At 51.6% G+C, this 27,038-nt stretch overlaps 1 protein-coding gene, 2 long non-coding RNA genes and 1 other non-coding gene across 4 annotated transcripts in view; 1 reads left to right on the top strand and 3 right to left on the bottom strand.

The window, feature by feature from the left end:
- Nucleotides 1-27,038, top strand: part of KAZN (kazrin, periplakin interacting protein) — a 993,570-nt gene that overhangs the window by 956,246 nt on the left and 10,286 nt on the right. Inside the window, exons 11-12 of the mRNA XM_072975380.1 lie at nt 19,079-19,284; nt 19,739-19,857. Coding sequence (XP_072831481.1) covers nt 19,079-19,284; nt 19,739-19,857 — 325 coding nt within the window. The remainder of the gene's footprint in view (nt 1-19,078; nt 19,285-19,738; nt 19,858-27,038) is intronic.
- On the bottom strand, nt 2,081-4,445 carry LOC140700805 (uncharacterized). Its single transcript, XR_012079506.1, has 2 exons — nt 3,936-4,445; nt 2,081-3,806 (listed from the first exon to the last, which is right to left on the bottom strand). It is a non-coding gene; the product is annotated as an uncharacterized lncRNA (long non-coding RNA).
- Nucleotides 15,628-16,171, bottom strand: LOC140700803 (uncharacterized). Its single transcript, XR_012079503.1, has 2 exons — nt 15,951-16,171; nt 15,628-15,827 (listed from the first exon to the last, which is right to left on the bottom strand). It is a non-coding gene; the product is annotated as an uncharacterized lncRNA (long non-coding RNA).
- TRNAA-UGC (transfer RNA alanine (anticodon UGC)) lies at nt 23,748-23,819 on the bottom strand. The gene has a single exon. It is a non-coding gene; the product is annotated as a tRNA-Ala (tRNA).

The following is a 27,038-nucleotide window of genomic DNA, read 5'->3' as shown; positions in this document are numbered from 1 at the left end:
CTTAGAGGAGCTTGAGACAGATTAAAGGAGCCACAAGGCTTCCCTGATGAAGCCAGCATGGGCCAGGCTTTTCCAAGCCCTGTGAGATCCCCCAGATGCAAAGCCCAGGCCTCCCCTAGTGACTCTGCAGTATGGCCTGAGAAGAGGCCACCTGGATACCCCAGTCCATGACTGCAGCCAATGCCTTAAACCTCTGTCTCCCAGCTTAACAACAAATCCTCTCCAACAGTAAGACTGATGGAAGACTGGCCTTTTAACTCCCCTTTCATTTCTGCTAGAAGAAAGCTTAAAGCACCGTGACGTGTAGAGCATGCTGAGAAGTTAACAGAGCTCAGGACTGCAAGGAACTTAGGGACGGCTACCCCAGCTGCTCTCAACCTGGGCACACATTAGAATCACCTGCAGAGCTTTCAAAAAAAAAAAAAAATTACCGATGCCAGGTACTACATCCCTGAATCAGACTGTTGTTAAACCCTCCCTGGTGCAGCCAGGACTGAGAACCACTGGGCTAATCGGAGGAGGGCAAATGGCCCAAACACACATGCCGCAGCTCTCCTCTCCCTGGCCTCGTGCAGACATCACTAATCAATCAAAGAGTCCTTCCCACCCAGTCCAAAGTGGCCTCTAGTTTCTTCACTTTACAAAGCCTCAGCCAGTCACTGCCAGTCAGAGATGGCATACAAGGAGAAAGCTTCTTTGCCATCCACTCCACTGAACGGATGGGGAAGCTGACCAGATTCTCACTAGCACTCCTGCAATCCTGTGGCCTTCTCAAGGGCCGGGCCACACATTCAGATCCACAGAGCTCAACTCAAAAGCCGCACGACCTCCTTTGTTAATCTTCTCTACCCCTTGCCCCCAGTGGTCCAATTGCGAGTGGCACTGATTAGTCAGGAAATTGGAGTAGGGCTGCCCGGGGCCTCCAGGGCCAGTGGACAGCTGCACACGTTGTGTACTGCGTTACTCCAGAAGGCACTCCTGTGTGAATGGCACTGAGCTGTGCCGTGCACAACCTGCGTGGCTGTCCTCAGTGGCCCTCCTGCGTGCTCTCCCACCCGTGCTGGCAGGCTCCGACAGGCGTAACCTAATCATAGTAATAACAATAATATCTAACATTAGGCACTTACCATGGGCCAGGGTCCATGCTGCGCACGTGACACGTATTAACTCAGTTAACCCTGCAGTGGCGACGTTATTGATGAGAAAACCGAGGCGAAGTAAATCATCCGGGAAATATTAGACCTGGGCGTCCAGCCTAGGGCATCTAGAGCAAGTGCCCTGAACCGCCCCTCCGTCTGAGCAAGCGAGGGGCTGGGGCGGAGCAGGCGGCGGCTCTGCTGCTTGAGTCGGGCCAGGTGTGAACCTCACCACCCCCACCCCCACCTCGCCCTCCACCAGCCCCCGGCACAGCTTAGCATTCGCTTGCTTCTGTAACTGAACCTATTTCTGCTAGCCTTTTACCCCCAGGCCCGGAACACCCACTCCCAGAGGTGGGGAGGGCAGAGCCAACGCAGCCGCGGTCCGGCCCTCGCGCTCCATCTCTGTCGGAGGCCTGCCTCTCCGTGCCCTGCCGCGGAAGCCCTCGCTGAGCCAGAGCTGCCATTCCCTGAGGCAGGAGGGTCCCCTCCTGGCCATAGGCTGAGCCCGGGAGTGCCAGGAGCCACCCCGTGCCAATGCCCGAAGGTTACTGGGCTGCTGCTGGGCTCCTGGGGACTCCAGGGGGGTAGTGGAGCTGCCATAGAGGGGTTCTCAGCCCTATGACAATAGGACCTTAAAAACATCCATGGGCCTTCTCACTAAAATCCGCAACTCCCCCCTCACCGACCCCCTCACCCATCTGCCCCGAACAAGCGGCTCTTAAGCTTTTGCAACTCAAACTGCACCAGGTGGGGCAGAACCCAGGTGGGCCACGCTCCCCTACTTCCTACCTCTTCCATTTTCCTGTGGAAAAGGAACCTGATGCTAATAAAGAATTAAGAGGGAATACCTATCATTAACTATCTTGTAAAGGGAGAGGTTCATAATATTACAAAAGAAATGCCCTGTAAACGTAGAAAGAACTTAGGAGTTTGATCTTGACTGTGTGTTAGAAGTTGTTTAACTATCAAAGTTATAGCACATCACCACGGAAGTGTCCAGTTGAGGGTCTACATCTCGATGGCACCGGAGTGGGACGTGGATGATTCATACCTGAACCACACCGCGTGGTGCCTTAAAGCCCAGTCACTGAAAAATGTGCAGATACGCAGCCCTGCGCTGTGCACCCCCAACAGACTGAATCCACGGGAAAATTATCTCAGGAGGGTTCATCTTTAAGAAGCAAGACTAGCAGCAACTGAAAACCTTGACCTGTCCTTCCTGGAAATGGCAGGACTTCCTGGCACATCCCCAGGGGAAGGCTTGTGACGTTGTCCGGCGGGGTGCAGCAGGCCTGCTTCTGAATCAGTCCCTGGAGAACAGTGGCTAACTGCGCCTTTGCACTTCTGAGTTTCAGAGTTTGGAAGTCTTTGATTGCTTTCTTAATGGGTTACCCGTGAGTAGCAGTTAATTGCATCCAAAGTAAGAGAATCTATACAATTGCATGCCTTGCTCCATCTGCAGGACCCTTGCAGCCCACCAGGGGGGCAGGCCAGGCCTGGGTAATCGCTCCAGCTCTGGCCTGGCATCTGATTTCAAGCCAGTAGTTTGACCTGTGAGCTTCAGCATCCTCACCTACAAAGTAGGTGCAATAATCTTTCCCTCTTCGTGGGCTCAGAAATGTGTGCTGAGCGTGTTTTGGAGCCTGGAAAGCTCTGGCCTCATGGCATATGTTCTCCAGGATTTGAGTGGATTTAAGTTCAACCAGAGGTAGGAAAAAAGTGTGACATACATCTTGAGCCCAAAGGTGAATCTTGAGCCCGGAGGGTGAAACTGAGGCATCGGGCTATGGGAACCTGACATCCCTCAGCTGTGCGCATAGTCCTAGAGTCCAAATTCCCTTCCAGTGTTGCTTTGTGAGAGAATCTCGGCTTCGCCTCAGAACAGGGAGGGTTTGACATGGTTGCCCCTAGAATCTACCAGCTCTGAAAACATTCTGTCTTTCTTGAGTTCAAATAGGGACATTCTCTGCTGTGGCTTGCATGGAGAAATTTAGACCGTGGGAAGCAATGAGGCTGTTCAAGGCTGGGTTCTTGAGGTAGAAGCCCCAGGGGTCACCCTAGGGTGGCACATTTATAAGGAGACGTGTGTCAGAGCCCAGGGCCAGCCTAGTCCGGCAGTGAGGGGTGCCTCAAACTCTTTAGAGATATTTACTCATACGATTCTTCCAACAACTGTCTAAGATAAACACTGTTATCGTCCCCATTTTACAGATGAACAAACCAAGGCACAGAGAGGGAAAGTCCTTGCCCAAAGTCACACAGCTAGGAAGAGGCAGAACCTGGATTCAACTCCAGCAGCCTGGCTCCAGAGTCCGTGTTCTCAGTAACTGTGCTACATAGTCTCTGATCGGCCACTGGCCCCTGAGTTCTCCCCCAGGCACAACTGAACAACAGAAAGCTTCAGAGAACTTAAGAAAGCCTCACTAGCCTCGCCCTGCAGGCTAGCTCTTTGGAGCTCAATTTCTCCACCCAATAGAGGAAGAAACTGGAATAATCGGGGGGGGGGGTGCAAACTGTGTTCCATGGAAAACTTGGGGATTCCTCAGAGATCCCTCAAGAGGGCGCCACAGCTGGTGAAAGGACGCGCAGGCAGGACCCCAGCCCCACCTTCTGTCAGAAGCTCTGCTCTTACTCCTCCATGCAAGAGTCCATTCGGAGGATCCCGTCCTAGAAAAAAAGTGAGCAAGAGGAAAAGAAAACAAGAGGTTTGAGAACCTCACATAGATCCGTAGTTGTCAAATCTGATCAAGTCTTGAGTTTTAAGGATACAGATTCCCAGGCTTCGCCCACACCTACCGAATTAGAAGGTCTGGGGGTGAGACCCTGGGATCTGTGACCAGCTTCCGACTGTGGCCTCAGCTGCAGGGAGTCACGTGGGGCCATGGCCAGGAGCGCGGCATCCTGCCCTTGGGCTTCAGTGCAGACTTGCCGTTTGGAAGCTTCCCCGAGGGGCCATCACGAAGTAGGTTGAGGCCACCCTCCTGGAGCAGCTCCAGATCCCCCAGGGAGGGAGGAACCACACCCAAGGAAGACCCTAGGCTGCCCGCAAGGCAGAGAGCCAAGGGCACGGGCAGGTGGGTGTGAGTACCTGCTGCCTCCCGGGCAGCCTCAGAAGCCCACAGCTGCGCCCCTATTAGAGTCACAGAGAGGGTCCTCGATTTTCCTAGAGCCACACAGCCAGGAGTGGTGGGGGCAGGAGGCAAACCTGCGTGAAGTCCAAGTTCAGAGCATGATGTCCACCATCTCAGACTTCACCTGACCTGCAGCTGACTGTGGCTTCTGCCCAGCCTTGGCAGGATGCGCTGGCCTTGGCCTGGTGCCCCTGTGGACGTCAGGTGGTGAGCCCTAAACTGGGAGCAAGGCAGCCCAAGTTGTGCCCTGGGGAGAGGTCGGGGTGGAGCTGCTGCAGAGGGGCCCAGCCTTCTCCATCCCAGAAGTCCCATCAGCCCCAGCCCAGGGCAGTCAGGAGCCCTGAGCCTAGCTCTGGACATTCCCAGCTTGGATAAAGACTCGCTGTGTGACCATGGGCAAGTCAGTCTCCCTCTCTGGGCCTCAGGTCCCCTCTAAAACAGACCAGATCAGTGGTTACCCACTTGTGGCCTGTGGAGTCTAATGAGTCCCTGGCGTCCTAGGCCACTTCCCCCGTTACACTGATTGCCCCTCAGCCCAAAGCTCCAGTTTATTTATCTTATAGATTCGACTTTGAGTCAAAGTTCTGCAACATGAAGGCACCGTAAACTCCATGGCTTAGGTCCTGTCTAAGCTCTGTCCGAGGGCCTCTGGGATGAGCAAAGGCAGGGGCTGCCTGGGGCTTCCTCCCGCCCCGGCCTTGTGGAAATGTTACTGCCCAGGGACACCCCCAGACTTCCCTGCTCACCCTCACCCCTCCTCTGCCTTGGAGGGAGGTGCCACAGGCCCGCTCCCTCCTCAACTCTGGCAGAACAGGAAAGTGGAAGCTACTCGCGGGCCCAGAAGTTGGGCCCCCCCAACTTCTGAAAGCCTGCAAGTCAAGGGCCAGAGATCCCCCCAGGAGGCCATACATGTCCCCTGGAGGACCCCCAGTGAGACTATGTTGAACAATGCCACTCCCAGGTCACAGCCCTTCACAGTTTACAAAGCCCTTTCACAGGCAGACTAGGGTCAAGGTTAAGACATAAATTCTGGGCAAACTCTCTGGGTTCAAACCTCAATCCTGACATGTACCACCTGGTAACCACAGGTGGGTTACTTAACCAGGCAGTGCCTCAGTTTCCTCACATGGACACTAGGGACAGTAAGATGTTGTCGGAGGCAGCTGCAAATAAGTTACTATGTATAAAAGGCTTAGCTCAGGTAGCAGTAAATGTTAGTGACGATGACAATGGTGACAGTGACAACAACGATCTCATTTCAGCCTCTCACCAGCCCCGCGAGGTAGGCAGAACAGGCCCCTTCGTGCAGATGCCAAGACTGGCCCACGGTGGTTCAGCTGCCAGGGCCGGCCCAGGTACAGGGCCAGACAGAGCAAGAGTTTTAGAGCTGAGAGGGCTTAGGGTGGCCTCTCACCCACTCCTGTCATATCACAGCCAGGCAGGGCCTCGGTGGCTGAGCCGGTTCTGGAACCTGGGGCTGCTGACTCCCAGGCCAGGGCCCCGAGCTGCCACAAACCGCAAGAGTCAGCCGGGGGAAGACACAGCCCTTGGGTCAATCCATTTTAGAAACAACGCATAGTATCGCCAACATAAACATTAGCTTTTTTACAAGGGTCTGGCAAGTTCTGCAGTGAAGAAAACTGTTTCATTTCTCTCCACTTTGTATTTCCCAAACTTAAGTGACCACGGAACCATGCCTTTTCATCTAGTTCCACGGAGCACTCTGTGGAGGGTACCGGGGTGAGTGGATCCTTCATCTCCATTTATTCCATGCCTGGAGGTGCTGAGTCAGTGGCTCTTTGGAGATCTCTAAGCGGCCACATTTCTGACTTGTTTTAGCCACAGAAAGTCCCCATGGCCCACGTGGGATTCCCGAGTGCCTTAAGAAGTAAGGTGAGCCAGGTGCAAGGCCAGTGGGGTCTGGACCTCTGTCTATCTGAGCATCTCCTTCACTCACCAAGAAGCTACATCCATGCAGCATCTGCAAATGCAGAAAAGCCCCCGCAGATTGGCTGAGAAATGCCAGTCCCAGATGCTCATTTTGCTGCCGTCCCAGGTGTAGACAGAGGGCCCTATTGCCACAGGGCCCTGGGGCAGGGAGACTTACGGGCACGCCGTCCTGCCAGGACCTCTGGCTCCAGCTGCCCGGTCACGCCCCCAGCTCTGAGCTGCTTTCCTAATTGCTTTCCCTGGGACAGGCTGGTGATGTTGGAGTCACATCCAAATTGGCCCCACGCCTGCCCAGCACCAGCTTCCTTTCTGGTTAGGAGGCCCACGTCTCTGGGGGTGGCATGCAGCCCGAGGCTGGGGGCGCACAGGCCAGGGAGGGGAGAAGACTGTCTCTGTCAGCTGTCACTTCAGAGACCAGAGTTGTGGTGCCAGAGGAGGAAGCTCTCTGAAAGTCGGAGGGAATCCGGGGGCTGGCACAAGTTGAGGGTTGGAGATAACAGACCCGGTTACCTATGGCAGCTCGGGTGTGTGAATCACTCCCCAGCTCCCTCCATCTCTTCATGTGTGCGCAGGAAACAGGGTCATTCCAGTGACAGCCTGAGACCAGTAGAACTGACCACAACCAAGCAGTCAGAGAGGGGTGTCGAGGGAAGACCCAGGCTGGGGAGCCCGATCTCTGGGTTTGTCCCAGAGTTAGCACTTAGCTGAGTGACCCTAAGCCAGCCACTTAGTCCTTTTGAGCCTTAGTTTCCCCCTCTGTGAAATGGACAAAAGACTGCCTCTCTCACAGGGCTGTTGCAAAGACAGAATCACAAATGGATAGAAGCGGCCAGCATATCGCAGCTGCCTGTCCCAGCCCAGCCGGAGGCTTCGAGACAGGAAGCGGGACCAGGGGGATAAAACCCAGGCTCTGAAGCCCAGCTGTGCCCCGTGCACACAGCTAACAGGTGTTTCTGAGCTCCATTTTCCTCATCTGTAACAGGGGCCTCTGGGAACCAGCGTCCACCTTCCTCCCGGGGGAGGATGCAGTGCGTCACACCCACGCATCGTACAGCACCAGGCAGCGCTCGCTGTCCTGATGGGGGAGGCCTCCCGTGTGAGCTGGGGTGACGTTCATTGCTGTTCTAGATCAGCTCTAAGGGGACCCACTGCAGGGTGTGGCTGGTGATGATGACAAGGACTCACCTCTGTGAGCATCCTCACGGCCAGCCCTGTGCCGGGCTCATACACGCCCATATCCACCAAGTCAGTGCAGGGGGTGCATGGGGGCTGCAGAGCCACGGGGTTCCACATGCTCCATCTAAAGGAAGCAGCCTCGCTGGACTCCAGTGCTTCCAGAGCTCCTGGTTTTTCAAGAGAAGCCAAAAATATCATATAATACACCCCAGTTCTTTAACATTAGCAACTTTTTTTTTTCATTTTAGTGTCCTTTAGAGAAAAAGAAATTCTATGGCTCCAGTATGTCTCCAGGCCACCAGCTCTGCCCTCTCCCATCTGGATTCTCTCTGTGAGCTCGTCCAGCCATGACATCCTTGTCTTTCCCCTTGATCAGAGAGTCCCTGGGCCCAGATAGGTGCCCGTTTCAATACAGCACACATCCTCCTTCACTGCAGGGCCCTCCTGCCCTTCCCTCTCTGGACAGCCAAGCGGCAGGAGGACCACACCCATTTCTGAACCCAGAGCAGTATCCCCAGTGCTTGGGGTGTTTGGGGGAACAGCGGTGGGACTGTCTTCAGAAGCCTGCAGTCAGCCCAGGAATCCAGAGCCCCCAGCAACTCCGGCCCCCAGAAGCCCACAAGGCCGGCAGGACTGGGTCAGCCCACCTGCAGCCTGAGAGCCCAGCCAAGTCACCAAACTACTTCTCATGGACTTGGCTAGCTCTGTGGGACTCAGAGATAGAGAGGATGTGGGGGAAGGATGCTTCATCTTCAGGTGTGGGTGCTAATGGGCCTGACAAAAGGGCGACTCCACGCTTCCCCAGAAACCTCAGCAGGATGCATAGTCATCACTGTGGGGACAGCTGCAACCCAGAGGCCCAGGGAAATGGAGAGGGGGTCAGGCTGAGGACTGAGGACGAAGACTGGCTTTGTACAATGACTTGCTGACATTCACTGAGGGCCTGCTGTGCCAGGCATGTGTAGACACTTTACATACACTCATTAAGTCATTCAACAAACATTGGCTGACCACTTTCTACACTCCAGGCCTACTGCTAAGGGCTGAGGATGCAGATGTAAACAATGAGATGACATAAAGTATCCTAATGTAGTCGTCACCAAAATCACATAAGTGTGTATTATTGTCTCAACCCTACAGATGAGGAAACTGAGGCTCTGAGGGGCAGCAAAAACAGCCCAAGGAGACATAGTAAGTGATGAAACAAGACTAGGAACTAGGGGCCAGCACATTATTGCACTACACCCCTGTCTAGGCAGATAGACGTGAAGCTGATAAAACCATGAGCCGTTTGAAGAAGGCTTGCTTCTCTAATTTCCAGAATTCTGGTCCTGGAGGGAGGCCGAACAGGGGTGTCACAATTAAAGGAGGTCATCGAAGAGGGGGGAGAAGGCTTATTTAATGAAGTGGGTAGAAATGTCCCAGGGCATTTTGCCTTGTGCCAAGGCTCTGGAATTGACAAACATATCCATGGGTTTGAGAGGGGCGCCCAGCCCTGGCTGCAGACACTGCCAGGTATCGCGTTCAGGATGCATGACTGACTGCCATGACGAGCACCCGTTTTCTCTGAGATGGTTCCTATAGGCATCTGAGTTGTAGGAAGGCCCCCAGCATGAGCTTCGCCAAAGGGCTCTTTATTTCGGAGGAAACTATACAAATGCTGCTCCTGAACATCTTTCTTGTTCCTACATTGGCCTTTGGGCAGGAAGTAAAGTCTCTCACCACTGGTACCTGAAATTTCCAGGAGGCAGTCGCGAGCCTTTTTGAGGGAGGTGGGAGCTTGGACAGGTGCATTATTCGATGAGGATCCCAAAAGAGGCATCGCCTCCAAATGCCATGCCCAAGCCAGAGGATCCTGGATCTGACTTAGCAGTGGTCCCTTGTTCCAGTGAGCAAATGCATGGGGTCTCATGGCCATCACAGGGACCACAGTCCACTCAGCTCATGGAAGCAGGCTGAGCAGAGATGTCCTGAGGCCCACAGGGGAGCTGGGAGGATCAGTGAAGGGAAGAGATGAGACTGCAGATCCATCAGGGGTCCCCAGACCCCACACCGTCCATCACTCCCAGCCTTGCCTCCAAGAACGTGCACTGTCCCTTTATGGGCATGTGAAGAAGATGCCTCCTGCCCATAGCCTCTGTTTAAAGGTCCCCTTCACTCCTCACAGAATCCACCTTCCAGGCCCACTTACCAGTAAGGAGGTTGGCCGGGAAAACAGGTCAGAAAAGAAGCCCGTGGCTGGGAACACACACGGAGGCCAGCGGCCAGCTGGAATACTTTCCTGGTGGAAGCAAAAAAGGCAAGAGATGTCAGTTGCAAGCTAGACTCTAAGAAGGACTTCCCTCCCAAATGTGGGTACTATTCAGCATTGCAGCAGATCAGCAAGGAGGAAAAAGGAAAGTTTTGATGCATATTTTTTAAAAAGCAGACAGTCGCTGTCTTTAGATCATCACTTGTTTGCCTTCCCTGGACCTCTTCTGAGAATCTTCCTCCGAAGGCTGTAAAATTAGGAAATACTTGCCAAGCGTACACCTGGGAGATTTGCCAGCTCCATGAAATCAATTCCCTGACACCTCGGACAATACTCGGGCTGGCAGGAAGGGTGGCTGGAGGGAGGTGTCCTCCGAGGCTGGGGGCCTGTTGGCCAGGGGACAGACACAGTGAACACAGCTCAGACCCTGGCCAGGCAGTAGGACCCAAAATGAGGGGGAGGGAAGGGGCCCTCCCCGGCGAGAGCAGAGCTGTGCTGGACTTCTCTGCGCACGACATGGGTTAGTGCATTTTAAGGGACACGTGGCGGTGGGAGTGCCCTCAGCTGTTAGCTCAGGGCCTCCAAAGGCCCACTGACTCTGGGGTCGGGGTGTTGGGGGTTAGTGGTGGCCACCCGGAGTTCTGCCATCACCCCAGTGGTGGCACAGTTGGTGACTTGATGCCATTTAGACCATGCTGTCCCCGCGGCCCATGTTCCGAGGGCCTGACCTTTGCACAGAGTATTTCGCAGGGGTTGTGACTGAGGTTGTAGCGAAGCATCTCCATCCAATGCAGCGGCCGTTATCAGGGCATAAAATGTCACTTTTTCACATTTGAATGCAGTGTTTAAAAAAGTGAGAATTCAGCTTTTTGGCTTGAAAAGTGTTGACAGGGGCTCCCCTGCCACGGCCGAAGGGCAGGGAGCTCTGACCGGGGTTGGCTGCCGGAGCAGAGCTGATCTGAGGACAGAGGGGCCGGGGATGGAAGGCTGGGGGCACTAGGAGCAGCCACACGGCGTGCTCACTGGCCTCAAGTGGGTGGAGGCCAGGGATGCTGCTAAACACAGGATGGCCAGTGACCAAGAATTGTCCGCTCCCAAATGTCACTCAATGGTGCAAAGGTAGAGAGGCCCTGCCACAGGCAAAGAAAAGGAGTGAGATCACATGTACATTTGAGGAACCCACGAGCATCTTGACGTGGCCTAAAGGAGGTGGGGCTGGCCGAAGGGGCGCCTGGAGTGGGAGGCCTGCTCCCTCCCCCCTCACCTCCAACCTGCCTGCCTTCTTTCAACTAAGACGCACAGAGCCCGCCCTGCTCCAGGCAGCAGCAGGCTGGAGCTGGAGCTGGAGCTCAGACAGGCTCGGAACTGGTTCCCATCTCCAAGTCCAGTGCCTCATGTTGGTAACTGAAATCGGCCACAGTGGGCATAGTCACACCAGTGGGGAACAAACGCTACAAATCCAAACACTTTTTAAAAAATACAAGAGCTGGTTGTTAAACACTTACCAGCTCACCGCTGGTCTGGGCCGTTGCTCGGTGCCAGAGACACCCAGGGAGCAGAATGGACCCAGCTCCTGCCCTCACGGAGCTGACATCTAGTGGGAGGCAGGGACACTCTGCAAATAACAACACAACCGTTAATTAACTTCAGCTCTGAGAAGTGCAGGCTCGGCACCTGGCATGATGAGAGCCTGAGTGTGGGTTGGGGGGCATGGAGGTGTGTATGTTTTGGAGGGGCAGGGGCTGGCCTCCGCTAGTTGACAAGAGAAGGAGTCCCCGAAGAGGCGACATTTAAACAGAGCCCTGAAGGTTTTGCAGGAGCTCAGGCAGAGAAGACAGCAAGAGGCCACCTTTCAGGCAGACAGAGCAGCAGGTATAGCTGATTGGAGATGAGGAGGGTGGAGAGGCAGGAGCACCGGGCTCCCCAGAAGCCCGGGGTGCTCAGGGTGTAGAGGGAAGGGGTAGAGACTGAGGAGAAGCTGGCAAATCTGGGTCACACGGAGCCTTGTCATGGAAGGAACCTGGGCTTTATCCAGGGACCCGGTGAAGGGTACTGGGCAGAAGAGTTCCCCTGGGCAGATTCCAATTAGGAACAAAAGAAAACGGTATCGTCCATCCCTTTCCCATAACTTGGGTTTTTACCACCGCTAATGGCATTAAGCATCACCATGTACCAGGCTTGGGTGGCAAAGAGTTGGTTAGATTTGACTACTGACTTAGGGGTTCCCTTGGTGGCAGGCAGGGCAGGTGGACAGACCCACGCGTGACATGCCAGCAGAACATGAGAGCGCTGAGCAGACAGGGCACGTGGCAAGAGGGATGTCCATTCGGGACGGTGTGGAGGAAGGCAGACTCTGAAGGACCTTCCTGTATAAAGCCACTAAAACCTGAAATAAAACATACTTTTTAGTACATTGCTGGCCTCATCAAAAGTAAGGGAAATTCCCAAGATGCCCCCATCCAAAATCAAAAGGCTGTGAGCTACCAGGACAGGAGCAGTGAGTGATGACCAAATGTGAAATCCTGAGTCTGTCCTGGGGACAGATGCTGGCATCAGGACTGGTAACAGGAGAGTAAACATTGTTGGGGGGCGGGAGGAGGATGCAAAGCCAAAGATCAGAACCTGTGACTCTCTCCTCCTCCCAGGGCCTCTCTGACAACAGTGAAGTGGTCCCTGCTCCCAGGTACCACCCCCACTCCCTACCTCCTCCCGGCCCCAGCAGAAGCCATGTCCACCCTCTCTGGAGGAAAGTGTCTGCTATTTAGACCCCAAAGATCCCCATAAGGTCAAATATGAGTTCAGCATGCAGGAGATTCAGCAGAAACAAATGGCAAATTTGGACCCTCCAAGCCCTTTCAGACACAGTAGTTATCAATACCAAATACAAGATAACATGTATGTGATATTTAAGGAAACTTGAGCTGAAATCATAGACCTAAACAAACAACTATCCAGAAAGACCAGGCAAACTTGAAAAAGAACCACGTAGAACTTTTAGAAATTTAAATATATAGAGAGTTGGTAACATTTTTTTAAAAGGATGGGTTAAACAGCAGACTAGCTGAAGAGAGAATTTGAAAATGGACAGTATGTCTATGGAAGTTATACAGAATGCAATGCAGAGAGATAAGTTGATGAAAACCATTGAGGAGACATTAAAATTTTCTGGTCCACTACAATAGCCACCAGCCACATATGGCCATGTCAACTTACATTTGAATTCATTAAAATAAAATAAAATTTAAAACTCAGTTCCTAGTTGCACTAGCCATATGTGAAGTGCTCATAGTCACATGTGGCTAACGGCTCTCATATTGGACAGTGTAGACTGCAGGCAGACCTCAGAGATGTGGTGGGTTGGGTTCCAGACCACAGCAGTGAAGTGAATGCCACAATAAAGCAAGTCAGATGAGTTTTTTGGTTTCCCAGTGCATGTAATAGTCATGCTACTCTGTATTACACTCTATCAAGTGTGCAATAGCATTATGACTAAAAAAAGGGTACATACCTTAATTTTAAAATACTTTCTTGCAAAAAAAAATGCTGACCATCACCTGAGCCATCAGCAAGTTGTAGTCTTTTTGCAATAGTAACATTAAAGATCACTGCTCACAGATTGCCATAACAAATATAATAATAAAAAAAAAGTTTGGAATAGTGTGAGAATTGCCAAAATGAGATACAGAGCCATGAAGTGAGCAATGCTGTTGGAAAAATGGTGCCGAAAGACTTGCTTGACTCAGGGTTGCTATAAACCTTCAATTTGTAAAAAACGCAGTATCTGCGAAGTGCAATAAAATAAAGTTCAGTAAAATGAGGTATGCCTATGTACAAGCGTCACGTCATCACAGAAAATCCTGTTGGACAGCGCTAGATCACAAGATAGGGAAGAAAGTTCAACCCCAGGGGAGAGCAAACAGAATGGGAAAAGAGGGAATATTTTAAGAGGTAATGGTTGAGAATATTCCAGAAATAAACCCACAGATACAGGAAGTGCAACTTATATAAATCAGGATAAATAAAAATAAGTCCACGATTAGTCACTTCATAGTGAAACTGCAGAACACTAAAGACAAAGAAAAAAATCTTACAAGTAGCTAACAAAAGAAAATCAGACTGGGAGCCAACTTCTCTTTAACAAAAAGGAGAAAGAGATAGTGGAGCAACATCTTCCAAATGTGAAAAAAAGGAAAAAACTGCCAACCTAAAACCGTGTAGCCAGCAAAACTCTTTAAGAACAAGGGTGAAAAATAGACTTTTTTTTTAAGGTCAACAAAAGTCATAAGCGCTTACCACCGAGACACTCTTAATGGAGGAACTTTTACATTGTGTTCTTCAGGAATAAGAAAAGTTATCCCAGAAGTGAGGTCTGGGACACAAGAAATAAACAAAGAAATCGGTAAACATGTAGGTAAATTATTTTAAGCCAATATTCTCAGTATAAGGTAATCATGATGGCAATAAACTGTGACAATAAAAAGAATTATCCTGTTTAGTAGAGGACGTTAAGGTATTGCTCGACCCGAGGTTCTGTTGAGTTAAACAGGCACAGTAAGACTTCAAGAGTAATTATTAAAGAAGGTTCTAGAACTTGAGCATATGTCAGAATCACCTGGGGGGCCTGTTCAGTCACAGATTACTGGGCCCCACCCCTGCAGAGTTTCTGTCCCAGTTCTGTGGCGGACTCCCAGAATTTTCATTTCTAACAGGTTCCCAGGTTTTGTTGCTCCTCTTGGCCCAGAGACCATGCTTCCAGAACCACTGGACCAAAAACAGAGAAATAGGAGGCTTAACTTCCAAACCAACAGAGGGGGATACCAGAACAAGAAAATGAACAAACAAAAATCTTCATCCAGACCCTCTCTGCCCAGTGAAAATATATTGCAAACCACATACATGATCTTAGATTTTCTGGTAGGGGCATTGAAAAGTAAAAAGAAATGGGTGAAATGATCCTGAATAATATATATTTTATTTAACCCAGGATACCCCAAATATTGTCATTTTAGTATGTGATCAATATAAAAACTACGAATGGATAGTTTTTTTTTTTTTGTACAAAGTCTTCGAAATGCAGGGTGTCTTTTCTGCTGAATTTAGAGTGTATTTTGTCCTGTCGGCACTGCTCACCATGGGCTCACCGCACTGTACCGGACAGAGCCAGTCTCAACTGTGAGTGACAGGAGCCTGCAGAGGTCAGAGGACCCCACTCAGCCACTGAGCGCCCCCTGTAGGCCAGACACCGGGCCCAGCACTTTGCACGCATGTATGTATGGTCTCCCTCAGGCCTCACATAGACCTGTTATCACCCTATGTCACAGATAGGGAAAGCGAGGCTGGGAAAACTGAAAATATCTCCCCAGCATCCTCTGGCTGGTAAATCCAGCTCTCTCAGAGTCCAAGGCCAATCTTGGAACCTCAGGGTTTCTGTCGAGGATTTTCTGTAATCTTTCAGGCCAGAGAGTAAATATTTTAGGCGTTTTGGACCAGACAATCTGTCACCACTACTCAGCTCTCCTATTGTTAACAGGAAAGCAGCCTTAGACAATGTGCGAACAAATGAGCATGGCGGTGTCCCAGTAACATTTTATTTAGGAAAACGAGGAGAGGGCTGGACTTGGCCCTCACGCTGCGGTTCGCCAGCCCCTGTGCTAGGCCAGCAATTTGCAGGAAACCTCAGTAACCAATTGCTGACGTTCTGTGGTGCGTGCATGTGTTTGGGGTCGGGGAGAGGATGCAGAACCTGTCCTTCCAGGGTCACCACGGTCCTCCTGGTGTTCAGAAGGATCCGGAGTGTTTGCCTCTTGTTGGCACCTCTCCGGACTTTGCCAGGGGCTCAACCAGCCCCTCTAACTCCACAGCCTTCACGGAGCTGCCTGGCTATAAACATGAGTTATTCCCACTCTCAAGGCTGAGACAGAGGGGAAATAAAAGCCAGAATTGATGGAATCCCAGACATAATATCTGGCACCATAATGCCTACATTTTGGAAATTGCTTTTAATTAATGGTTCATGTCCCCACAGACCCCCACTCCCCACCCCGTCTTCATGCAGCATCCTTTCCTTGGAGTTCAGTCCTGCGGGGTCGGGGAAGGAGGTGGGCTGGTGAAGAGCTGTCTTTTCTCAGAAGCCAAAACGTTGCTCACATGAACCAAAGTGGCCTCTGGCATTCCTCGAGCCTGGGCGCCATAAATAATGTGAATTAAAAAGCCAGCTCCCCTCGCAGGCCTGGGCCTGTTAGCTCCAGAGTAACCCGCACACACTCTCAGAGACACACCGAGCTCAGGAAAATACGCACTCACGGGAAGTCTGCTTTTTCCCTTTGTCCACTTCTCTGTCATCCCCTCTCCTCAGTCGATCTTTCTGTCTTTGTGTCTCTGTGGCACTAGTCCTTTCCTGGACGTGCTCTTTCAGCGTCTCTTCCATTCTCTCTCCCTCTCCCTTCATCTCTCTCCTTCCTGTCTTTCCCCTTCCCATGCCCCTTGATCTTCCTTACTCGGGGGACACAGAGCCAAACACTGCAAACACACCCCCTCCCCAGTGGCCTTGACACTGAACAGACAAATCCACCCCTGACCTCACAGACAGCCCCGCCCCTCCCACCTGGACCAGGCCGGAGTCCGGTGGGACAATGAATTTCTGCCCAGGTGGGCTTGACAACAAGTGGGACTGGGTCCCCTCTCTAAGCAACTGAGCTGAACTCAAGCCACGTTTCCTTCAGGAATGCAGGGAGACTGAGGCAAATACTGCCAGGTGTCGCCAAAAAGTGCCTGAGCCCCAGGGGACTTTATTCCCAACAATAGCCATCCTTGACTGAATGCCTACTATGGCTTCACACTCAGAATTTATAATAGTTATATTAATCTAGAAGGTAGATAGTATTAGTATTATTATACCCATTTTTATAGATGGGAAAACTGAGGCTGCGGGAAGTTAAGGAATTTGCCTAAAGTCAAGGTCTGTTCAATTCCAAAGCCAGGTCTCTTCCCACGGGGCTGGTCCAAATGGACAATTCCAACATGTCTTGGAATTTGGGGTAACCAGCTTTGGCCACACATCCTCTCTTATCTTCCCATAAGTATGTAACAGAGACAGGACTTCCCAGAAGCATGTAACAAGGCAGAGGTTCTCAGGTCTCTCCAGCCTAAGGAGGACGCCCTTTCGTTAACACCTTTGGGACCCAACCAGAAAGGCTTCCTTGCACACCAAGCCTGTCCTTGGGAGTCCAGCTCCAGCAGGAGGGGGCCTCTAGCTGGGCAGCTAACTCTCTTACCAGGCAGGGACTTGGAGCCCCCAAGCAGGGCTGCAGAGGCAGCTGCCGTCTCCACATTCCTGGGCAACATGGCGACATGTGTTCTCATATTGGTGACCTGCACAGTCGTGCCCTCTGCTGTTTCCCAGGCTGGGGCGGGGGTCACCTTCCATCCACCTGAGAAGGGAAATATGATAATGTTACAGTAACCTCTCACCCTCACCCATCCAGTGCAGACAGGCCCCATCATCCCACTGTCACTGAGTCCACAGTGCAGCCCAGAGGAGGAGGCTGGGGGCAGGAGCAGCACCGTGACAACTTTCAGAGGTGAAAACCGAGGCAGGAGGCATCATCTCTGCCCACCCAGAGTGAGGTCACTCTGCCCAGGGCCCTGCTGGACCGGGGGTGACATCCTCCAGGTCAGGTAGGGCTCCTGGCTGGGCAGTGAGAGGCCCCCAGGTGTTGGGGAGAAAGGTTTTGCTGGAGGTGGGATGAGGGAGAAGCGTGTGGTCACCAAGCTCTAAAGAGTCGTTTAAATGGAGGGAGGCAAGGGAACTGGGGGAAAGGGCTTTGTAACTTGGAAAAGTAAGATTTCTAGGCTGTGGTTTTCTTCAATTTCAAAAATAATATAGGCAATGCAGAAAATTTGGGAAACAAAAAAATATGCACACACTCACAAATGCACACTCACACACCCACATTCATGCACGATTACCCATCACCCCTTTCCAGAGATAAAGACTTTTCAACATTTATCCATCCAGTATTTTATATACGTATACATATATGAGACATGTTACATATATGCATATATTACACATATGTATACACATTGTACATTATATATATCATATATATTTTTTTAATGTGCTGGGACAGCATTGTACCAGGTATCTTATACTGTGCTTTTTCATTTGGCAATAGATTATGAACGTTTTCCCATGTCAAAAATATTCTCCTGTGGCAGATTTTTTAACTTAATTGCCTATATTCCAACATACAAATGGAACATCATTCATTCAGATAAACTGTAACGATAACCATTTATACTGCTTCCTAATTTTTTGACTTTTCCAATTTTTTCCATTGTAAATGTATCCATGTTTATTATGGAACTTCCATGGTACCCAAAGGTATAGCAAGTGAGAAATAACCGCACACTTCCGAGCTCCAAAAGAAACTTTGTGTTCTTCATACCCATTGTTTTACTATGTGCCCGATTTGATGGAGAGGCTTTTTTTTTTTTTACCTCGTTATAACAATTTGTAATATACGCTATCAGTAGGGTCATTTCGAATCAGGCTTTTTTTTTTTTTAATACTTGTCATTTCTCATGGTATTGAGAGCTGATCTGTTTGGGTTTTCACTTACCTCTACTTTGAGAGATTCCTTTCCCTTCTCCATTGGCTCTTCACCGCCTGAACTTGGTGTTACCAGGTGCTGACGCAGCTGATGGGATTGGAAAATGCTGGTGGGTGGATGGTTTTGTCTGCGAGGGCCATTCCAGAAACAGGCTTCCGTGTGTTAAGGAATAGAACTGAGGCTCTATTTATCCTAGAAATATGAATCACACAGTTGCCCAAAGATGACTGCCTCTGTGTTGTTTACAACAGTGAAAAATGAGGGAAACCCAGGCTCATCAACAGTAGGTGGGTGAAGTAAATTACGGAGCATCCATTTGATGAATCCTGTGCAGTCAAAAGATATTACAGATGTCTGCTGAGAGGGCAGGATGCGCTCCGCGGTGTAAATGAGAGCAGCGTGTTACTAGACGGAACGCGCCGTGCAAACATGGGAATCTGTGTTTGTAAGCGTGGGCATTTGTGTATCCCAGAGAATATTCAACTAAATGCTAGCAGCTGCTGCCTCTGGGTAGCGTGGGATTTGGGGTGATTTTCACTTTCTGTTTTGCGTTTATTCTTTTCTAGATGAAGTTTTCCAAATTCTTTTCTTTGGAGAGGGCATAGATTGCTTTTGTACAAAGGGGAGGGGCAGCAAAACAAGTAAAAACCATTTTGATTCCTAAAAGAAGAAATGCAGGGCAGGGAGACATCCCTGCCCTCCTCCTGCACCTCCCCGGGGGTGCAGACTCAGGGGGTGCAGCCCGCCCAGTCCCTGCCCGCTGCAGCCCCCACCTGCCCCTCACCCCCTCACCCCACTCCTGCTTGTGTGTTGCAGACTCGGACAGCCAGTGCAGCCCCACGCGCCAGAGCCTCAGCCTGTCCGAGGGCGAGGAGCAGGTGGACCGGCTGCAGCAGGTGGAGCTGGTCAGGACCACGCCCATGTCCCACTGGAAGGCGGGTACCGTCCAGGCCTGGCTGGAGGTGGTCATGGCCATGCCCATGTACGTCAAGGCCTGTGCGGAGAACGTGAAGAGTGGGAAGGTAGGGCACCTCCGGGCCCCCGTGGGAATGCCCCCATCGCCGCCCTTGAGTCTCACCAGCCCCTCCCCCACCCCACCCCCGGGGTTAGAGAAGCCCTAATTGAGGAGCTGGCTGAACCGGGTTCAGGCTCCAGGGTCCCCAGTACATCGTCACATCTCCTCAACATGTCCCTTCTGAGCCTCAGCTGTCTCATCTTTAAAATGGGACTAGCCTTCGTTTACCTGGCTGAAGGGAGCGGGCGCTGGACCAGCGGGGATTCCACCGCCTCGCGGGGCAGCGGCGCCCAGGCCAGGCGGCTGTGGAGGTGTCCTTGGCGCTGGGCCCTGACTGCGGGGGGCCGGGCGGCGGGGAGCCAGACGGGGAGAGGCAGCCCGGCCAGCAGCAGCCCCGGAGGCCTCGGGTGCCCACCCCCAAGCCTCCCTTCCGGTGCTCAGTCCCCACCTCCCGGGAGCAGGTGCTGCTGAGCCTGAGCGACGAGGACCTGGAGCTGGGGCTGGGGGTCTGCAGCTCCCTGCACCGGCGCAAGCTGCGGCTGGCCATCGAGGACTACCGCGACGCCGAGGCCGGCAGGAGGTGAGCCACGCGCTGCGCCCGCCAGGGAGGGGGAGGAAGGCACCCGGAACTTGGCGTCATACAGTAGGGGGAAGTGCGTGCTGTAGGCCGGGCCAGGCGTGAGGAGGGCCAGGTCCCGGGAAGTCACTAGGCAGGGTCCGGGTCACAGCCCAGTCCCACTCAGGGCCAGCCTTCCCATAGAAAGATGGAGAAGACAATAAATGAGGCCCCTCAATGCTCTATGATCTCCCCAATGAGGGCGTCAGGGGGCTACACGGGCCCCCCCAGAACGCCTCTGCCTCCGAAGGTGGGCTGGCCCGAGTGCACCTGCGAACTGGCCAAAATATCTGTTCTGTCCACTTCCACCTCAAACCCCAGCTCTTACCATTTCAGGGTGTGGAAAGACAGCATAAGGCAGGGAAAAGCAAACCCGGACAGAGAAGAAGTGGGCACGATTTGGAGCCAGGCGGGAGGGGGTTTCTATCAACAAGCACATCTGAGGATGGCTGGAGGGCCCCCGGCAGGTGTGTCGACAGTGAGCCGCCCCGCCCCCACTGCTCATACGCCCTACGTACGAGCTGCCTGCCCCTCTCCTGACCTTTGTGAGCAGGACTTCTTGGGGAGCCCCTCATTCACCAAGCAGCTAGAGGGGGAAAGTGAGGACCCCTGCCCCCAGTCCTCAGAGTGCAGAGGGGGAAGAAAACTAATGGTAAATCTTACACTTTCTGTTTTGCATAATTATCTCCTTCACTGGTTTCCCCATCATTTTTGTGCAGTTAATTAATCAAACCTGGTGGTGTGTGCTATTTGCATAAGCAGCTTTGTGGATTAAAAAAAAAGGCGGAGGGGCAAGGAGTGGAAAGTTGGGCTGGTTTAGAAATAAGAAAAGCAAACTCCTGGGTGTCTGGAGAGGGCCCTTGGCCTGATTCCTTGTGATTCCGAGATGGGAGGAAATAGAGGTGAGGTGAGATCAGACACTCAGGCAGCGACTCAAGGCAGGAAGGCCCTGGGCCTTATCAACAGGTCAGGGCCCTCCTAGAAGACAGGGCTGGTGGGGAGGGTCAGAGGAGTGGGGAGGTGGGACGGGGGAGGGGAGCACAGGGTGCCAGCGTGTACCCCTCCCCTGCCGAGCTTCCCCTCCTGCGGGTCCCACAGGCACCTCACACTCACCACCCGCCCCCACCCAGGGCCCTTCCCGAATCCCCAAACTAGAAGCGCCTCCCACCCTGTCTCATTCCAACACGGTCATTGTTACTTGAACAGGGTGTGGCTGCCTGCCTCACCTCTCAAAAATGTGGGAATGATGCTCAAGTTCCCCCCAAACTCGGATGAACCCTGAGAACCTCCCTGCACCTGGAAAGGGATGGATTCAACTCAGCAGCCAGATGTGAACAGATCTTAAACAACTGAGAGCTGTAAGCGGGACTGAAAACCACGGACCGCCCCCTAGGGCTTCCTGGAGAAGCAAGGGGCCTTCGTCTGAGGGCTTTGCTCCCTGTGGGGTCCTGGCCAGCCTCTAACTTGCCCTGTGAACTTGCCTTCTCTGCAACTCAGTCTCCTCACCTGTAAGTGAAGGGGGTTAAATTAAGACAGAGGATCCTTAACTTTGGGAGATCATGTCCTCTTTGAGAATCTAATAAAAACTTCTGAAACTTGCCCCAAAAGAAATATACAGATCCTTACAACTTTGCATTCTGGAACCCTCTGACCTACCCATGGAACTTTGAGGGGTCTGTGAACTCTAGGGTAAGAACCCCGGTGAGGTCATCGTCGAGAACACATCCTGTGTGACTCTGGGCATGACCTTGCCCTCTCTGGGCCTGGTTCCCCTTAATACTGACAACAAAATCCACCAACAACTGCCAACCCATCACCTGTTACTTTATGGGCATGATTTTATTTAACCATCATGACATCAATGCGGGATAGACACTCTTACCCCCATTTTAAAGATGGAGAAAGTGAAGCCCAGAGAAATAATGGGTGCAAAGTCACAGTACAAAGCATCTGACTTTGACATCAATTCCCTTTCCATTACCCCAAGCTGCCTTTGTGTTAAAAACATTAATGATGTCTCCTGTAATTAGCTACTGACATTTGTGAAACACTGAATGCGTCCCAGATCCTGTGATAGGGGTTTTACCTTCTCTTATCTCTTTGAGTCCACACAACTCCACGAAGCAAGCAGAAAACCCCATTTTACAGAGGAGGAAACTGGGACATAGAGGTGCAAGGTCTTGGACCTAAGGGAGATCCAGCCAATATGGCCTCGTGTTTTCTGTGCTGGATAATGACCCAGAGGACATCAAAATTCTGTGCTGAAATTCAGATTTCAAAGTCGAATCCGGTCCCAGTTTGGGGAGTGGGGTAGTGTCAAATTTTATAAATTGTTTGAATTACTTTTAAAATCATGCTGTTGTGTTCAACTTCCATGCTTACGATCGCTCAAACCAACAGCTGGGAAAGTGTTGCCAAGCTGAGGCCTCATGGGGACAACTTTAATGAAAAGAGAACCGTTTGGAAGGGCAGGAGTGTATTAATTATCAGCCTGCAGATGGAGACGGCTGATTATAAACGGGCCTCTCTCAAGTCAGTTCAGCAAGGGGCCCCCTCCCATCTCCCACTCCCCCACCCACCGTCTGGTTGCACCATTGACTTGCTGAGTAAATCCTTTCTTTAGAGGGAGAGAAGTCTTCTGGTCTCCACCAGTGACAACCCTGGCCCAGCGGCATCTGATTCAGCTCCAGCTCCCAGAGCAGTGATTGGCTGGGCCTGGGAAGTGTCCCTCTAAAGTGAGAAGGCTGGAGCCAGCCCTAGATGGGCAGCGAGGGGGACTCGGCCCAGGACCTTCTCATCCTAGAAGGGAGCCTGTCTTTGGGCCAGAAGGTTCCAGCTCAGAAGCTGAGTGCTGGGCCGCCTCCGAGAGGACTGGAATCAGTGCCCCACTCACCCAGCCTCACTCTGCCTTCTGTGCCTCGGATTATAAAACAGAAGTTGTTGGCCATTAACTCTGAGCCAGGTGGGGAGCCTGGGCCTTCGTGGATGTGCCGCACCTGGTCCTGCCCTCCGGGAGCTGATGGTCTGGAGGGCAGCTGGCCAGATGAGCAGCAGTTATCCAGTGTGACGAGTGCCAGGACCCCGCAGAGGCTCTGGGCACCAGGGGAGTCCTGATCTGGCACCGGGTCCCAGAGGGGTTTGGGGGAACGGTATCTCAGCAGAGTCCTGCAGGAGTTAAGGAGGTAAAGAGGCTGGGTGGGAGGCCTGGAGACAAGGAAGTGGGGAGACCCTGTGATTCTGGGTGGCTGAGGGGCAGGGAGAGGGGACGAGAGTGAAGCCAGGAGCCCACCCTTCCTTCCCTCAGTCCTTCTTCCGATGACATGTCTGCTCTGCATTGAACACTAGGCTGACTCAGAGAATTCATTTTTAAAGTTCCGTGTGTGATTAGTGCCTTAAAGGAAATTTCCAGAGGCAGAGCAGCAGGTCAGGGGAGCGAGTTCAGACAGCATAGTCAGAGCAAGCCCCTGCATGTGGAGAGGAGAGACCTGGGGGTGAGAAGAGAGCCTGGGTGGGGCTGGAAGGAAGTAGGTGTGGTGGTGGGGGGGCAGACCCTCACCACCCAAGGATCAAAGAACTCATTGCATCTGGGAAGCACCCCCAAAACCTGAGCCCGGTGGGTATGGGAGCCTGGACCCTGTGAGGCCCCTCTAAGGACTTCTGGTTTTATTCCTGCAAAGGGGAGCCACAGGAGAGGTTTCTTGTTTTATTTCAACCTGCTCTGTTCTTTTTTCCCTCTTTTACTGACTCTTTATTAATTGAGTGTTCCCACTACTGGCTTATGAGCTAGACTTCTTTGTTATTGTTAGTTTCTTTGCAGGGGCAGGGATTAGTTTTTTTAAATTATTTTTTTTGGATGGAGGTACTGGGGATTGAACCCAGGACCTCACACATGCAAAGCATGTGCTCTTCCACTGAGCTATCTCTCCCCTCCCATTAAGCATTTTTAAGTGTGCAGTTCAGTGGTATTAAGTACATTCATGCTGTTGTGCAACCATTACCACCATCCATCCCAATAACCCTTTTCATCTTGTAAAACTGAAACTCTACATCCATTAAATGTGACTCTCCATTCTCCCCTCCCCCAAGTATAATGGCCACCACTCTACTTTGTCTGTATGAATTTGAGTACCTCTGAGTACCTCATGTAAGTGGAATCACACAGTATTTGTCTTTTTGTGACTGGCTTATTTTACTTAGCATACTGTCCTCAAGATTCACCCATGTTGTAGCAGGTGTCAGAATCTCCTCCCTTTTGAAGGCTGAATAATATTCCATTGTATAGATATAGCACATTTTGATTATCAATTCATCCACCAATGAACACTTCGGTTACTTCAATGTTTTAGCTATTGTGAACACGGGTGTACAAAAAAATCCTTTCAAGACCCTGAATTCAATTCTTTTGGGTATAGACTCAGAAGTGGCTTTGCTGAATTATATGATAACTCTATTTTTAATTTTCTGAGGAACCACTGTACTAGTTTTCCACAGCAGCTGTAGCATTGTATGTTCTCACCAACAGTGCACAGTTCCAATTTCTCCACATCCTTGCCAACAACACTTGTTCTCTGTTTGGGGTTTTTTTTTGTTTGTTTGTTTTGTTTTGTTTTTTGATAGTGGCCATCCCAATGGGTATGAAGTGGTATTTTATTATAGTTTTGATTTGCATTTCCCTAATGATTAGTGATGTTGAACACCTTTTCATGGGTCCATTGGCCATTCTTATATCTTTGGAGAAAATGTCTATTCAAGTCTTCTGCCCATTTCTGAATCAGGTGGTTTCTGGGGGTTTTTGGTTGTTGTTGAGTTTTAGGAGTTTTCTTTGCTCCCTTACGTAGTCCAAATTTCCATATGGTTATTATTTTATTTCCTCTTGAAGAAGTTCCTTTTACATTTATTGTAGTTCATTCTTCTGATAATAAATTCTTTCAGTTTTACTTGTTTAAAAAGTCTTTGTTTCCTCCCTCATTTTTAAAGACTTTATTTTTTAGAGCAGTGTTAGTTTCACAGCAAAACTGAGAAGCTACAGAGATTTCCCACATCCCTCCTGCCTTCACACATGCACAGCCTCCATTATCAGTATCCCCCAGCAGGTGGAACATTGGCTGCCATTGAACCTACATTGACACATCATAGTCATCCAAAGTCCTTACTTTACATTAGGGTTCACTCTTGGTGTCTATTCTGTGGATTTGGGCAAACATTTAGTGGAAATCATCCGTTATTACAATGTTATACTGAACAGTTTCACTGCCCTAAAAATCCTCTGTGCTTCACCTACTCATCGCCGCCTCATCCAAACCCTGGAAAACATGGAACTTTTTGTGTCTCCATAGCTTTGCCTTTTCCAGAATATCATACAGCACGTAGCCTTTTCAGATTGGCTTCTTTCACTTAGTAATCTGCGTTCGAGTTTCCTCTAAGTGAGGGCTTTAAGCAGAGGAGTGACATGATCTGACTGATGTATTTGAAAGGCCATCTGGCAGCCATGGAGAAAGTGGACTAGAAGGGGCAAAGGGGTGTGGTGGGAGCAGTCAGGGAGGTAGTTAATGGAAATCTATGCCAGAGGTGGCCATGACTTGAACCCAGAAAAGGAGACAAGGGGGTCAGGCACACTGACCAGAGTGATGGATAGATGGAGGGGGAGGAGGAGGAGAGGAGAGGCGAGGCAGGGCAGGTGAGGGCGGGGAGACGGATGACCATCAGGGGTGGGGAAGTGCTGAGAGAGGGGACCGGCGTTTCATTTGGAGCCTGTTAAATCTGAGATGCCTGTGACAGGAGGAGATGCCAAGAGGGCAGTTAGTTAGAATCTGGGACTCAGAAGAGAGGAGAGACGGGAGGTGTGGATTTCGAGTCTCCCTTTACAGCAGTGATGCAGAGCCCTGGAAATGGCTGTTGGCCAGAGACAGGAGTGTATGGGGGTGGGGAAGGGAAGGGGTTGCGAGGGAAGATGTACCCACTTTAAGGCAACATCTACCCCTGGCATGGAGCTGAGTAGCCGCTCAATACACATTCTTGGAATGAAGGAAAGACCGCGAGGAGGAGGAGGAGCCGCCTAGGAGACCAGTAGGACGGAGGCGGGATCTGCTAGCTCTGTCCTGCGGAAGGAATGGGAGAGGCCCCAGAGGCAAGGAGACCAGTCCTGGGGGAGACAATGGTGCCTGGAGTGAGTGGTGGAGAGTAGAAAGGAGGAAGCTGAGTCAGGTGAGGTTGAAAATCCCACCCACTTTTCCAGCGTGGTGGCCAATGGGGCAAACCGCCTCACTGCTTCCACCCCACCCAGGCTGGGGGGTGGGTGAGGGGTGCTCCCTCTGCTGGTCCTGATCCCAGGCCTGAGGAGGAGGGCGGCAGGCGTCTCTCTGTTAGTCCACCATTTCCCTTTCACATCAGGATCCTGTCGTGGTCCCCCTGGGGAGGCTCCCATACCTGCCATTTCTCGATGTCTTCTGCAGGTGGGAGGCGCTGTCCTCACTCCTTCTGCGAGGCTGCCACCCTGTGGCGAGCAGGGGAATGACACCTGAGGGGACCCCCCCACACACACACACCGGAGCACCCACCTTCTGTCCATTTGAGGCGCACTCATTGAGCACCCAATACGTGCATAGCACTGGGTTCAGTTCTGTGTGGATACAGAGAAATCTGAGACATGGCAGTGAGAAGAGGACTTGGAATAAGCACAACATGGGGTCAATTCTGACTCTAAGACTTACCACTGTGTGACTCTGGGCAAAGTCCGAGGAGAGACAGGCCAGATGAAGTCTTTGTGGGCCTCAGGTGGGGGTGCCAGGGGCCCCAGAGGTGCTGCCTCCTGCTGCATATGTCCCTGCGGCTCTGTCATTGTCCCTTTCCACTCTTGGTGTGTCTGAATGCGGTCTCTTCTCTTTTCCTGTTCCCTCCGTCTGTTGATCCCTTTTCTGTTCTTTGGGACTCGCTCTCCGTTTCTGTCTCTCCCTCTGTCTCTCGGTGTCTCTGTCTCCCCCCTTCTCTGTCTCTGTCTCTCTCCTTGTCCCTGTGTCTCTCCCTGTCTTCTCCTCTCCACTCCCTGCATCCACCTCTCCCCATCTCTGCTCTCTCTCTCTTCCTGTCTCTGCTCCCTCCCTGTTCCTGTCTATCTGTGACTTTCTTGGTCCTCTGCCCACCCTTTG

Source organism: Vicugna pacos, chromosome 13, assembly GCF_048564905.1.
Source record: "Vicugna pacos chromosome 13, VicPac4, whole genome shotgun sequence".
Taxonomy (NCBI): Eukaryota; Metazoa; Chordata; class Mammalia; order Artiodactyla; family Camelidae; genus Vicugna; species Vicugna pacos.
The sequence above is the reverse complement of the archived record's forward strand: the minus strand, read 5'-3'. Positions and strand labels throughout refer to the sequence as shown.